This window comes from Trachinotus anak, unplaced genomic scaffold (genome assembly GCF_046630095.1).
Source record: "Trachinotus anak isolate AG129_WGS33_773 ecotype Australia unplaced genomic scaffold, CSIRO_AGI_Tana_v1 ptg000010l, whole genome shotgun sequence".
NCBI classification, from domain to species: Eukaryota; Metazoa; Chordata; class Actinopteri; order Carangiformes; family Carangidae; genus Trachinotus; species Trachinotus anak.
The window spans coordinates 4,909,179-4,921,786 of record NW_027273861.1 but is presented as its reverse complement, the minus strand read 5'-3'; the positions used below and the strand labels follow the sequence as shown (position 1 = coordinate 4,921,786).

General features: G+C 40.2%; 2 protein-coding genes across 4 annotated transcripts in view; one reads left to right on the top strand and one right to left on the bottom strand.

The window, feature by feature from the left end:
- Window positions 1–566: 566 nt before the first annotated feature.
- Window positions 567–7,612, top strand: traf3ip2l (TRAF3 interacting protein 2-like). Of its 3 annotated transcripts, XR_011692368.1 has the most exons (11): window positions 582–856; window positions 1,851–1,932; window positions 2,134–2,807; window positions 2,912–2,954; window positions 3,035–3,099; window positions 3,195–3,292; window positions 4,917–4,985; window positions 6,340–6,456; window positions 6,551–6,625; window positions 6,799–6,995; window positions 7,171–7,612. XR_011692368.1 is itself a non-coding variant. In XM_071487059.1 (10 exons), the coding sequence occupies exons 2-10, from the start codon at window positions 1,883–1,885 to the stop codon at window positions 6,943–6,945; spliced, it is 1,338 nt and encodes a 445-aa protein (XP_071343160.1). In that variant the 5' UTR covers window positions 567–856; window positions 1,851–1,882; the 3' UTR covers window positions 6,946–7,612. The 3 variants fall into 3 exon arrangements, 2 of the variants coding, with proteins under 2 accessions (XP_071343160.1, XP_071343159.1); XM_071487059.1 differs by having other exon boundaries at window positions 567–856; window positions 6,799–7,612; XM_071487058.1 differs by having other exon boundaries at window positions 584–860; window positions 6,799–7,612.
- Window positions 7,613–9,581: 1,969 nt separating this feature from the next.
- The window catches only part of wwc3 (WWC family member 3), a 37,252-nt gene continuing 34,225 nt past the window's right edge, over window positions 9,582–12,608 (bottom strand). The window contains exons 22-23 of the mRNA XM_071487055.1: window positions 12,429–12,556; window positions 9,582–10,366 (exon numbers count right to left, since the gene is read on the bottom strand). Of these exons, the coding sequence (XP_071343156.1) occupies window positions 10,300–10,366; window positions 12,429–12,556 (195 nt within the window). The 3' untranslated portion in view covers window positions 9,582–10,299. The remainder of the gene's footprint in view (window positions 10,367–12,428; window positions 12,557–12,608) is intronic.

Here is a 12,608-nt window from a genome sequence, read left to right as displayed (position 1 = left end):
AGGAGGAGCAACACACACACACACACCATCACAATTGAATGCCTACCTGTAACATACATCCAATTTTAACGCTAAAACCAAGTCGTAATCCTCAAACAGTTATTTGAACTTTTGAGGACCGGTCAAAATGTCCTCACTATGATGGTTTCAAACCATAATTTGTCCACACAACGGCTCAAAGACATACACATCCTTGTTTTACTATATTTGTGGGGACCTGTGATTGATATGATGCATCTCCTAGCCCCTTACTCTGACATTAACCTTCACAATTTAATGCATCTAATTTTAACCATAAACCCAAGTCTTAGCCGTCAAACAGCCATTTAAACTTGTGGGGTCCAGCAGTCTGGTCCCCACAAAGCTGTCAGACCCCACAAGTATAGTTGGCTTCTGCTTTTTGGCCCCCGAGAATATATATAATATATAATATATTATATTATAGTAAAACGAGCCCTCACGCAAACATACATATAAATATGTGAGGACACTTAATGACATAACGCACCTCCCCCCAAACAGCCACTTACACCTGTGAGGACCGGTCAAAACGTCCTCACAACGACGGTCTCAAGCCAAGATTTGTCCACACAAGAGAAACACGTCCACACACATGCACTCTCTCTGGATGAGGAAGGCGGGGTCTCTCAGCGGGGCGGTGCTGCTCAGAGGCAAACTATAAAACAAACTCACCTTGTTTATTCTCTTGGAGAAACGACAGAAACGGAGACAACCGTAAATCTATGTTAGTTAGCGGCGTCGAGTGTGTTTCACGGTTGGAGTAAAGTTTTGTCTGGAGGCGTGTGGACACGGAGGAAGCTGACCCCGGAGAGGCCGGGCCCCGGAGGCGGCGGCGGTAGGTCAGCGTCAACTCACCACTTGTCTCTCACACAACATGTTACCTGGTTATTTACGGTGACAATAACGCGTCGTTCAACGTGTGTGTGTGTGCTTTTAATGCTTTTAACGAAACACCTGGTTACAGAGATTTTAGCAGTGGTTATAAAAAATGTTCACATGTTAATGAAACAATTATAATCTGTAACCTCGGGATAACTCGGTAGCTGGTTGTGAAAACATGCTAGTAGCCGACAGAAAAACACAGGTAATAGACTAAAAACACAACACAAAGACAGGAGGCTTGTTCCTTTATACCTCTGTATTAAAGTGCCTGAAGTCAGCACGAAATAAAAGTAGACGGAGATATTATCTGGGTCAACTTCAGTCTCACAGTGGAAAGTGCAGACAACAGTATGTGTGTGCGACCACAAAGAGGCTTTTAATGAGTGTGTATTTACATTTACTGGAACTGTCAGGGGTGCACTAGTAGGAAAACCCACCTAAACCGAGGTCATACTCTCCCAAATTCATATTATGTAGCTCTGTGGTATACACAGTTGTATGAGGGCATTTGTTCGCACATTCACCTTTTTATCTCCCATTGAAAACACCATGTTCACAGGTGTTATACATGTGGGAAATGAGGACTTGATGTCTATATGCTGTTATAAACGATGCCTTGAAAAGTGCGCGAAGATGTAGTTTTATTATCTTTTATCAAACGTGTCATTACTCAGAAATCCAGAGGCAGGTTTTATCTCTGTTGGTGTGAATTATCATTTTTTCTTTTCCACATGTGTTATTTTGTCTCATGTACATTAACCACCGGAGAAAAGTCCCCTGTGTGGGAGACACTCACTCATCATGTACTAATTGTGATCTCATGAAAATCAAATTGTCAATCACAGAAGTGTGGGTTGTTGTAAGAAAATTGCTTCTGAAATGTCTTTAATGTCAATATGGCTGCGTGTGTGATGAAGTTGTTGAAAAATGACACATGTCTATGACAGAGTTTCATTTGGAGCCTAAACCAGACACATGGATGTCAGGAGGAGGTGGCCCAATGATGCTGCCCACTTCAGCACCAAATAGGTGAGCACGACAGCAAAGGCACTGTTATTACAAAATGCAGTACAGAACACAACTTAACATGTCATTTTTTAACTGCTGCTGATGATGATAAAAAAACAGTACCTTGTTACACATGTGAATTCCCTAGATCTTGCTGCTCTTTAACAAGCGATTGCTTACATTACGATTAAAGTTGCTGAAAAGTTTCTTTCTTGCTCACAGTCACATCGGCCAGCTGAGCAGGTACCTGAGCAGCCACCACAACACACCTGAAGAGGATGATGAAACCATGAGCACAGAGAAACAAGAAGCCAGGGTTGTCCAAAAGCCGGACTCCACCCCAAAACACAATGGCCACTTCCCTCCTCCAGAGCACCCCACCTTCGCTGATGACTCCCTGTTTAGCAGACAGAGGCTGGACACAGATCAGGAACACAAACACACTCCCCCTCAACCTGACCTGAGCTACTGCTCCTACCAGCCTCCTCGCAGCTTGCCAGTTGGGTACAGTCAGCCCACTCCATTCCCCAGCCAGGCCGAAGGGCCTTGGCTACACCCGAGCTTTGCCAGCAGCTGGTCAGGGTATCCCAATAGCCTGCCGTCGTACATGAGCCAGAAAGATTACCCCAGCTGTTCTGGAGAGAGCTGCCACTCCAGGTACAAGTTCCTGTCCCTCCCTGGCAGCCACAACACCAGTATGAGCAGCCTCGAGCAGCCGCTCTCTTTGCGCTCCAACCCGCCTTCGGCCGACTTGTGTCACCATACCTTGTCTCCGTACTCATGCTTGCCCCAGGGAGCTGCCTGCTGCGCTCAGTGTCCTGCAGACACCTTCAACAGGGGCCCTATGTTCAACAAATACCTTGGGCCTCAGTACCACCCGGCATACAGGCCACGCTGTAAGTCTATTGAACCCTGACACAGGCTCACACTGTGTGTTAGTCACAAAAAATGACAAGGGCAGTAAATTAGTGTTCAATTCATCATGTCTTTACTGCTTCAGATCCAGGTGACTGCAGACCTCCTGGTGCTGGACACACACAGATGTGAGTTTTTATTTCCCTGAGTACATAATGCATTTTTCTGGTTTCTGACTATAATTGAAATTATCTTTAACTCGATGCAGAGGTCACAACGCTCCAGCTAAAGAAAAGCAGCCTCCTTATAGCACTATGCTGTCTCTGGAGCAGAGTAAGTGTTGACCCCTCGTTCTGCAGGTAATCAGATTACTCACCAAGCCACTGTCCTTTGCTTTCATTACTTATATTTATTTCTCTTGAATGCAGGGAGGGTCTTTGTGACCTACGAAGCCGACAATGACAGGCACGTCAATGAGGTCATCAACTTTGTTGCTCTGCTTCGACACAACGGCTTTGATACACATGTATGTATGAGGTTTTCTTTTTCATGTTTTACCACAGGAACTGTTTAGTAAAGACAGACAGCCAGATTTTTATGACAAAAAATCATTGATGTAAACCTTAGTAGAAAATTCAGTTGGTATCAGGTGAAAACACAGTATAAAAACAGTATCATCACACAAACAGGTTTTCTTATACCATTGTTTAATACACACCAAAGACAACAGTTCTGTTCAGTTCTGTCTGTTATTGCTAATCTGCTAATCTAACATTAGACTTTTTTAGCAGGACTAGTTGAGCTGTTTTATTTTCTATGACTGGGTTTAGCATCTGACTTTTTTATGTGGGATAACACCTAAACTGCCAAGACATTACTTAACTGAAACTGATTTATTTACAATAGCTGGGAGGCTACAGTCAAGGCTAGCTGTGGCTAGCTTTGAGGATTTGGCTCTCTTGCTTTAGCTTTGTAGTTGACTGGTTTGTTGTAACTGCACAGTTAACATGATTATACATTTGTATGATATAAAAAGTGTATGGTGTAAATCATATGGTAAAATAAACATCAATAAGCCTTATTTTGATCTTAACAAAATTTTGACTAAACACTGAATACACTGTACAACAAACTACACTCCTGTGCAAAATCACTGCAGTTTAATGATTTTAAATTGTGTTTTCTTTTTTTAAGTTCAAGTGTAGGCTATTTATATAATAAAAAATAAACAGGTTAGATAGATATTGACACTTACATTGAAAATACAGGCCCTAAAGTACAAACTTAATGCAACAAAAGTGAGAACACCTGTGACTTCCACTTAAAGCTGCATGAACAAGGTTTTAAAAGAACCTGTGAAGACCACAGCTTCCTCACATTGACATCTCATAACGATGGAGTGGGTACAACAGAGCTGGTAAGCCTACAACACAGCTTCAGCAGTGCTGAGGAGGCTCAGGAAGAGCCATGCTACCAATAATAGAAGACCCTGTGGGCGTCCTTGCAAAATAATACTGTGCACAATTTGCACAACCTTGCATTGAAAAACAGACAGTGCCATGAATGAGAAGATGACTCCCAGTCTCAGAAAGCTCAGCAGGAGAGGAGCTTTCCAATGTGACAATGATCCCAAACACACAAAACTAGGACTTGGGCCAGTGTGTCCCCTGACTTGTACACCTTTGGAGTAAGTAAAAGCAGAAGTAGGAGCAACAAAACCTCCAGCAAAGAGCAGCTGGAGAGAATCATGTGAAGAACGACAGAACATCTCTCCAGGCTGGTAGCAACCATGTGCAGGAGGATTGAGTCTGTAACCAAAAATGAAGGCGGATTAACACAATATGAAAAAATAAAAGGATGCAATCTCACTAATGAAGGGGGAACTGACTTTTGTTGCACTTGGTTCTTTACTATGGAAACTTTCATTATGATTAAATTAGTCAAAGATTTGGCTTCACACATCTTGGGCTTTGGCTGAAAAATGAAACTGTATTAAATTTATAGAATTTGTAGTTACTGAACATTTTAGTGATAACAGGGGTGTTCTATGTTTTGTTGTATACTGTATGTAGTTGGTGCATTTAGGCTTTAAGGAGAGTTAGATCTGCCTGTAGGATGTAAACATACTGACTGATGTCTGTTTGTTTCAGATTGACATTTTCGAGCAGCAGTTCCGGAGTATAAGCAAAATAGACTTCATGGAGCGGTACCTCAGTGAGGTAAAACTGATTTTTCTAAGATCAGTGAATAAAAAGAAGATACAATTCTTAAAACAATTTTTGCTGAAATGTGGCAAACTGGAGGAAGTGTTGCATCACCTCAAGCTCTTTCTTTCTGTGAGAGGGAACATGTTTTATCTGCTGGTTTAACTGTAGCACAGGAATGAAACCAGGGGCCTGTAGTACAAAGCAGGTTCAACATAACCAAGATAACTTTTTGTTATCTGGCTTGACTGAACCTAACATTGTACATCCTGGATAACCTGTTTTATGAAGCTGGTTGTCAACTGGCTCAATTAAACCTGAGTTAACCTATCTGGCTACGAGTGCCTTAATGTGAAAGAGGTGGAGTTTTTAATTATAAACCACATCATCACAACCATGAGTAAAGTATTAATATGATATGAGAAGAATAGTGATGTCATAAAGTGATATTCAACAAGGTGAGCTGTAAACACCTGCAAACAAACAGGAAACACAATAGATAATTTCCACTGATAAAAGTCAGGCTATACTGTAACAAGTACATGAATAATCACTAATTTTCTTCTAACTATTTTCACATGTCTACGATCCAGATAAAAAAGTTAAGTAATATCAGACTGTTTCTGCTGCCAAAGCAGAGAGAAGTAGTTCATGTCTGATGGCGTCAATCTGACTGAAATCATGAAGTATGAAATCATTAAATATTTAACAGTGTGTGGGTCATTGTTCTAATCAAAGTCATCACAGGGTTTAGTTTTTATTTCCAGCTCTGGTCATACAGTCTCCTTATGTTATTCTGAGCTGCAGTGATGAAGAAGAGAGTAAATCCTGTCAGGAAACCTGTCAAAGAAAATTATCTTTGTTTAATTAAAATGAAGCTATAATAGTTGTGATGTAATTATATAATGTGATAAACTCTCCTCTGTTTGTTAGAAACTTTGTTTTAAAACCAGAATGGACACATGGAAAGACTCAAAAAGCAAAATGATTTCACTGATCTATAAAGATATCTAATGCTCGTTATTATTTATCACTTAATCGTAAACTCTTTTGTCCCTGTCAGAATCCTGGAGGAGTAATGACTTAGTTTTTCCAGGTATCTGATTGGTTAGTAATTTGGCTCTTGACAGGTTTTGATCTGATCCTCTGAAGTTAACCTGCTCTGAAGCAGGTTAACTTCAGGATTCAGCATCAGTTACCATGGTGATTTACCCTGGTAACAAGTCAACCACCATCATACAACTGAAAACCCAGAGTTAAACCTGAAGTTATCTCGCTAACCTCAAACCTTGCTTTGTGGTACAGGCCTCTGCTTGCTAACAGGTAGATCTGCTGACAGGCAGTCATGGTTATGTTGTCCCTCAAACAGAAGGAGTACCTGATCATCATCATCATCAGTCCCAAGTACTATGAGACGGTGACAGCTTCCCCTGTTGGCCTGGAGAACGACGAGAGGACCTTCAACACCGTCTACATACACAAACAGGTCAGAGTGCAAATAAAGACTGGAATATGATTCACTTTAAACTTAGTTTCCCTCTCTGATGATGACTTCATTCTTTTTTCTCTGTGTTGTTTAGCTCCAGAATGAGTTCATCCAGAACGGGAGTAAGAATTTCAGGTTCATTCCCATTTTGTTTCCTGGGGCTAAAAAGGTGAGTTTTATGCTGCACGATTTGTAATCTCTCATTTCATTTACTCCCTCTGAGTGTGTGATTATGCAGTTCTGGACGGTGTGAAACACGTGTACACATGTACACAATCACAGTGACATAAGGATTTTCTTCTGAACCTTAACAGTCTCATAATCTGCTTCTTGTGATCACAGTGTCATGTCCCTAACTGGCTTCAAAACACAAACGTGTACGGATGGCCGCGCGATCGGGATGACATTCTGCGGCGGCTCATGAGGGTTGAGAAGTACAATCCCCCTCCGATAGGGGAGCTGCCAACCATTGTTTCTATCCCCATATAGGGACCTCTGACCTGGACTCAAATCCAAGAGAGCCACCAGTCATCTGTGAGGTGAATGGATACGTGAGCAGGATGTTTTATTTCACTTGATTGTGACTGTGAATTGTAAATTGTTGTAATGTGTTGTTGTAGTAAGTGTCCCCGGTTACTTTAAATTCCACATTGAGCCAATGTTGGTGTGAAATTCAGCCAAACAGACTTTTTACAAGCTTCTTGGTCTCTGCAGCTCGACAGTGTGCATCCTGCTGCATGTTTTAATCAGAACGTCTCCATGTTCCACCTGCTGCATCATAACAAGGGACGTCTACTGGTGCTAGTCCAAGTATATTAATTTTACAGCCTGACACAATGTGTTGATTTCTATAAAAGCTTAGTTCATGATTCATTGGCCTTATAATTTGAACACGTGTCCTGGCAAATGAAAGATTCCTCATATTTTATTGGGACTCACACTTGCAGCTGTGGTGTAATTAAATATAGCCTCAACTCTCTGTCTGATGACTGTACAGCTGAGGCTTTCATTTGATGTGTAAACAGTGACAGGTACATACTGCCTCACTCCTATTGTCCCTTTTATTGTAGTGTCTATCTAATGCAAACAGCTGACCAGCTGGATGGAGTAAGAAAAAAATAATAAACAATGAACATAATAAAGTGGCCCAGATTTAGATTTGTTCTCAGTGCGCTTTATTTTATATAATTTTTTGGGGGGTCTTGTACACCCAAGTTAGTGGGCGATATATCGAATATACTCGATGTATGGTGGCTTGTTCCTCGTGGGATGTAGTAAATGAAAATATTGCGAACATCGAGTATAAATTGTTAAATAATTGTTTTAAGTCACTGGCATGAACTCGCTCTCTCACAGACACACTCCCCCGATCCAGAAAACTCTCCTAGGTGTGTTTGTGACACAGGTGAGGTGTGTGTTTGTAACCGGAGCGGACAGAACTGGAGAGAGTAAAAAAAGACAAGTGCCAAAGCGAGTTTATACATGTTCAGAAACGGTAATTCAAGATGGTGGCGGATGAATTGGTCCAGAACACACTGCCCGTCTTGTGTGTGTGTGTGTGTGTGTGTTTGTGTCTGCTGCCAGCTCTGTCACTGAGTTTGCCTTGACTTTTGTTTAACCTCATTCAGAGAAAGACAGAGAGAGAGAGAGCGCACCAGTAAAATACTTCCCTTCACCTGTTAAATTATTGACATAAATAATTGTAACCAACATTGGGTTTCTACTGTGACCATATAAGACACGTGTCCTCCTCTGTCTTTATATGTCTCTAAAAGGGTTAAAAAATATCATCTTTATATTTTTTATGTCTGTGTCATAAACATATTAAGTCCAGAAATTAAAACTATAGTGACAGGTGTCAGTTATATGTATAATGTTGCTGGTATCACACCAATATGATTATCAACAGATGTTTTCCTGTTTGTTTTTGTTATCTGTAGATCACACAGCGCAGCAGTGAGGTGTGAAAAGTTCTTCTCTTTACGCATCAAAAGGTTAAATTGCACATTTATGAAGTGCTCTAGAGGAGATTTTTTTTATATCAAGCTATATATTGTTTATCACAATATAGCCAAAAAATATTGCCATACCGTATTATAGGCCATATTGCGCAGCTTGACCCAAGTTCTAGTCAACATCACAATTACACACATCAAATATTAAATAATGGTGAAAACATTTTTTTATTTTTTATCATCAAAAATTGTTTGTTTTTTTTTTACTAGTTAAAAAGCCATTGATTTTAACCACATTGATTTTACTCACTTACTACAAGTCACAAGCCACTGCTACACCACAAGCAGCTGTGATATTAATTACAGCTAATTAATTTAATTCAGATTTATAGCCTTTCAGTGTACAGAGATGAATAAAATCACTGGAACCGACATGGTACAATATGTAATAATGTGAAAGACACACTATTTGTAATTAAAAAGTGGTCTTAAGTAAAAACTGTCAGTCACTTGCGTACATTGTTAGAGGATAAAATGGTCAAACGCCAGACAAAGATTGATTTTTAAATATATTTCTGTACTGGAAATATTTGGTTTTAAAACTTAAGATCAAAAATATTATAAGTAAAATACAACTGTGCATGTGATAGTGTTTTTGTTTGCATCACAAACTCAACCAAGACACTGACATTTCATCTGGGAAACACAGGCTGTGAAGTGTTTGTGAAGCATAGACAAGCAGAGACCTGAGAGTGGTTTGCCTGCAGGGCTAGGTGGACATTTTTTTCCAAACAGTGAGTTGCATTTTTCTGCATTTAGCTGCTTGTGTCATTTCACTCAGGAGGAATTCAGCCTGAGAAGTAGAGCTACAGAGCTGCCTCTCCTTGGCCTCTGGTGGCTTGTGTGGAAAGGCTCAAACAGGATGTTGTATCGAGATAACTTGCTGACACAGCTGGCTGCTGAGTGTGTGGTACGGCTTCTTGAGAACAGGCAAGGTGAGACTAAAATGGGTCAGCGCTCATCACAAGCCGTTTGTGGCTGCAGAAAAATCATGTGTAGTGTTGTGACACATTTAAAGAAAAATGTTTGTGTGTGCAGAAAATGACATTCAGGTTAATCACAAAACAAATCCTGTTTCACCTGCATTAAAAACACAACTGGCAAAAGGCAAAGCGTCAAGACGGTGGTGGTTTAATGGTTTTATCTTCACAAGAGGTAACACTGCAGATGTTCATACAGACATCATAAAAAATCTGAATACAGTGTTTCATATATTCATCCATATATTGAAAAGTACATGAAATAATATTAATTTTAATAACATAACAAAAGGACAATAACATCAGTAATAAAAGTGGATTACAAAGTGACATTTTATGTAAATAACTCTTAAGAATTAGGAAACAGAAAACAAAAATCAGACAATAGTTCCATTTTACTGTATGTAAAAACACTGAAGTGCTATTTGTTCAAAGCTACAAAATACACTTAAAAAGCAGGAAGCATTTTTTTTGTTTGTTTTTATTTCCTTCAAGGAAAGTACTATAAAATAAGTTACAGTACAGTGAATTTGTCCAAACCGACTTTTGTTCCCGTCTTCCAGCCTTTTTGTGAGCACAAACAACAGAAGTAACTCATACGAGAGTGAAGAGTTACGGTTTCCTCCTTCAAAAAGGAAATGAACAGTTGTGCTGTTGTCAAAAAGTGTGTGTCTGGTGTGTTCGTGTTTAGAAGGATAGCCGCACAAACACTTCTGAAAAAGTGAAACCTTCTAATCTTCAACATCATCTGCGTGTCACCCTGCCCGAGTCCTCGGTAGATAGACCTTTGTACTTCATGAACAATTTGACAAATACTTCATGTTTAGTCACGCAACAGAGGCGAGCTCTCATACGTCGTCAGCTGGTAAAGGAGGTATGTTGAACCTTGGTCTTGTGAAAAAAGCCATCTTCTCTCTGCAAACAAAAGAAAACAAAAATGTATTTTTACATACATCTGTTTTATTTTGTAAAATAAATTCATGTCACCAGCACTTGTTCACAAAATGACTTTATGTCTTAGGGGCCGACATCAAACCCAAAATGTTTCTGTGATGTAAAATAACTGTGAAATAAAAAAAAATTATTTTCCAAATTCTAATCCTGTGTCTCTGTGTTAACGCTCATCTCATGGTATATATTTGGTAAAAATTATCAACATCACTCTATTCTCTCTTCCTGTTTGCAAAATAACACTGGCCATCATACACTACCGATCAAAAGTGTTAGAACACCCCCAGTTCAACCTTAAATGATAAACGGATAGGAAACTGACCAACGGAAAACACCCAAAACGGAAAAATAGTTAAAAGAAAACGGGCCAGTTGTAAAAAAAAACACCTTAAGATTTTCTGAGTCTGAGTTAAGGTTTCCTTAAAATGTTCACTTAAGTATTAAAGGTTTTCTCCTGTCTCCCTCTGTCTTACACTTGAAGAATCACTTAAAGTCAGTTAAACCATTGGACAAATAACCTTAACAACCAAAGTAAGGAAAAAAACTAAATGCTGTTCTGACTCTTTCTTAACTTAGCATGACCAAGTTTATAGTGATAAATGAAGAAAGTGAATGCAAGATCCCAAGAAGGGTGGGAGAACCCAGTAGACACCCTTAATGATGAAGAACTGATTCTCCCACTGTCTAGCGTTGGATCCCTCCACTTTCTAGTGCTCTTCCAGCTCCTTTGTTATCTTAATGCAACACCTCCTACAGGTGCACGACTACAAACCCTCTGTACAAACTGCTACTACATCCTCTGATGCAGTATGAGGACGGTACTGTACTGTAGGATGAAGTTCTGTATGTTGCTGTGAGAAAAAGGGAGAAGACAGACGTGTTGGTCAGAGGTTCATCCTGCACTAAGATGATGAACCAGAACATTAGAAGAACAGAACCAGACAGAGGCTTCACATGAAGACGACCAGCACAGTCTCAGACCTGAACCACATGGAACTGGACAGAAGGTGAAAACAAAGCAAACTGCAAGTGCAACACATCTGTGGGAACTTCTGCAACAGTGTTGGTACAATCTGAACAGTTTGAGATTAGCTGCTGAATGAGTGATAAATATAGATTCAATTTCTGATTTAAGATTCCACGATTCCTTTTTAAAATCTTTATTTGTTCTGTTTTAAATTGAAAAACACTGAGACATTGAATTGTGTAAATTTCAGTGGCAAGTGGAAAAATAGAGGCAATGTAGCTGGTAGTGTACATCATACTGACCTCTATTTAAAAACAATATTTTTAGCTTGAAGTTAATTTGAATAAGTTTGGGTTTTATTATTATTATTTTTTGTTTTTTAAGTTATTTTAATTATGAAGTTATTTTAAGTTTTTTGGGGCATTTTTGTCTTTATTATAGTCACAGTGAGAAAGAGAGAGAGAGAGAGAGAGAGAGGGGGAGGATGACATGCAGCAAAGAGCCACAGGTCAGAGTCGAACCCGGGCCGCTGCTGTAAGAACTAAGTCTAGATGGTACGTGCTGTACCAGGTGAGCCATCAGGGCACCACTTGTATTATTTTTTGAAGACAAAACTATTATGCATTCAGTTCGGCACTGTCCTGTTAGTTCTCGTGTAGGAGCCTGAGAATGCAAATGATGCAATAAACCTGGGAGTAGTTTCACTCTATTTCACAGGTGGTGATGTGCCAAACGGGTGCAGTCAGGCGTCAGTTAATGCAGGGCATGCTTGAACGCAAACGGATGTAAACAATTCCGGTTCCATCCCACAGTTGGCAAAAACTTTGTTTACATTTCCAAAAAGGTTGCATTCTGATCTACCGGTTTCTCCTTTGTGCTTTGACTCCTGATCTCAGGAGGGGGGTGAGGGGTGTGTGTGGTTTAATTAGAAATGAGTCTCATTACTGAAGCGGAAGACACTCTAACGTCAGTTTCTCTGTGACAATGAATCGGTGTGAGGTTAAAATTTCCAGAGCAGTGACAGTGTGAACGCTGACCAGCAGTCAGCTCAGTCCCGACCTGAAAGTCTGCACAGGCAGGGGCTCCTTCTGACTCTGCCCCCTCATCTGCAGGACCTCTTTGGAAGCCTTCCTCATCCTTCTCTCCACCGCCTCCTCCTGACGCTGCTCCTGTTTGCTTTGGTTGGCCTGTAGAGCAACAAAACAGTCAACTGCTGCGGGGGGGGGGGGGGCAAATCTC

Excerpts from the sequence above, each read along its gene's own strand:
- traf3ip2l (XM_071487059.1), top strand. The coding sequence starts at position 1,883 with ATGTCAGGAGGAGGTGGCCCAATGATGCTGCCCACTTCAGCACCAAAT. Across the intron at positions 3,100-3,194 it reads TATGCTGTCTCTGGAGCAGA|GGAGGGTCTTTGTGACCTAC; the intron begins GTAAGTGTTGAC and ends TCTTGAATGCAG. Across the intron at positions 3,293-4,916 it reads ACAACGGCTTTGATACACAT|ATTGACATTTTCGAGCAGCA; the intron begins GTATGTATGAGG and ends TGTTTGTTTCAG.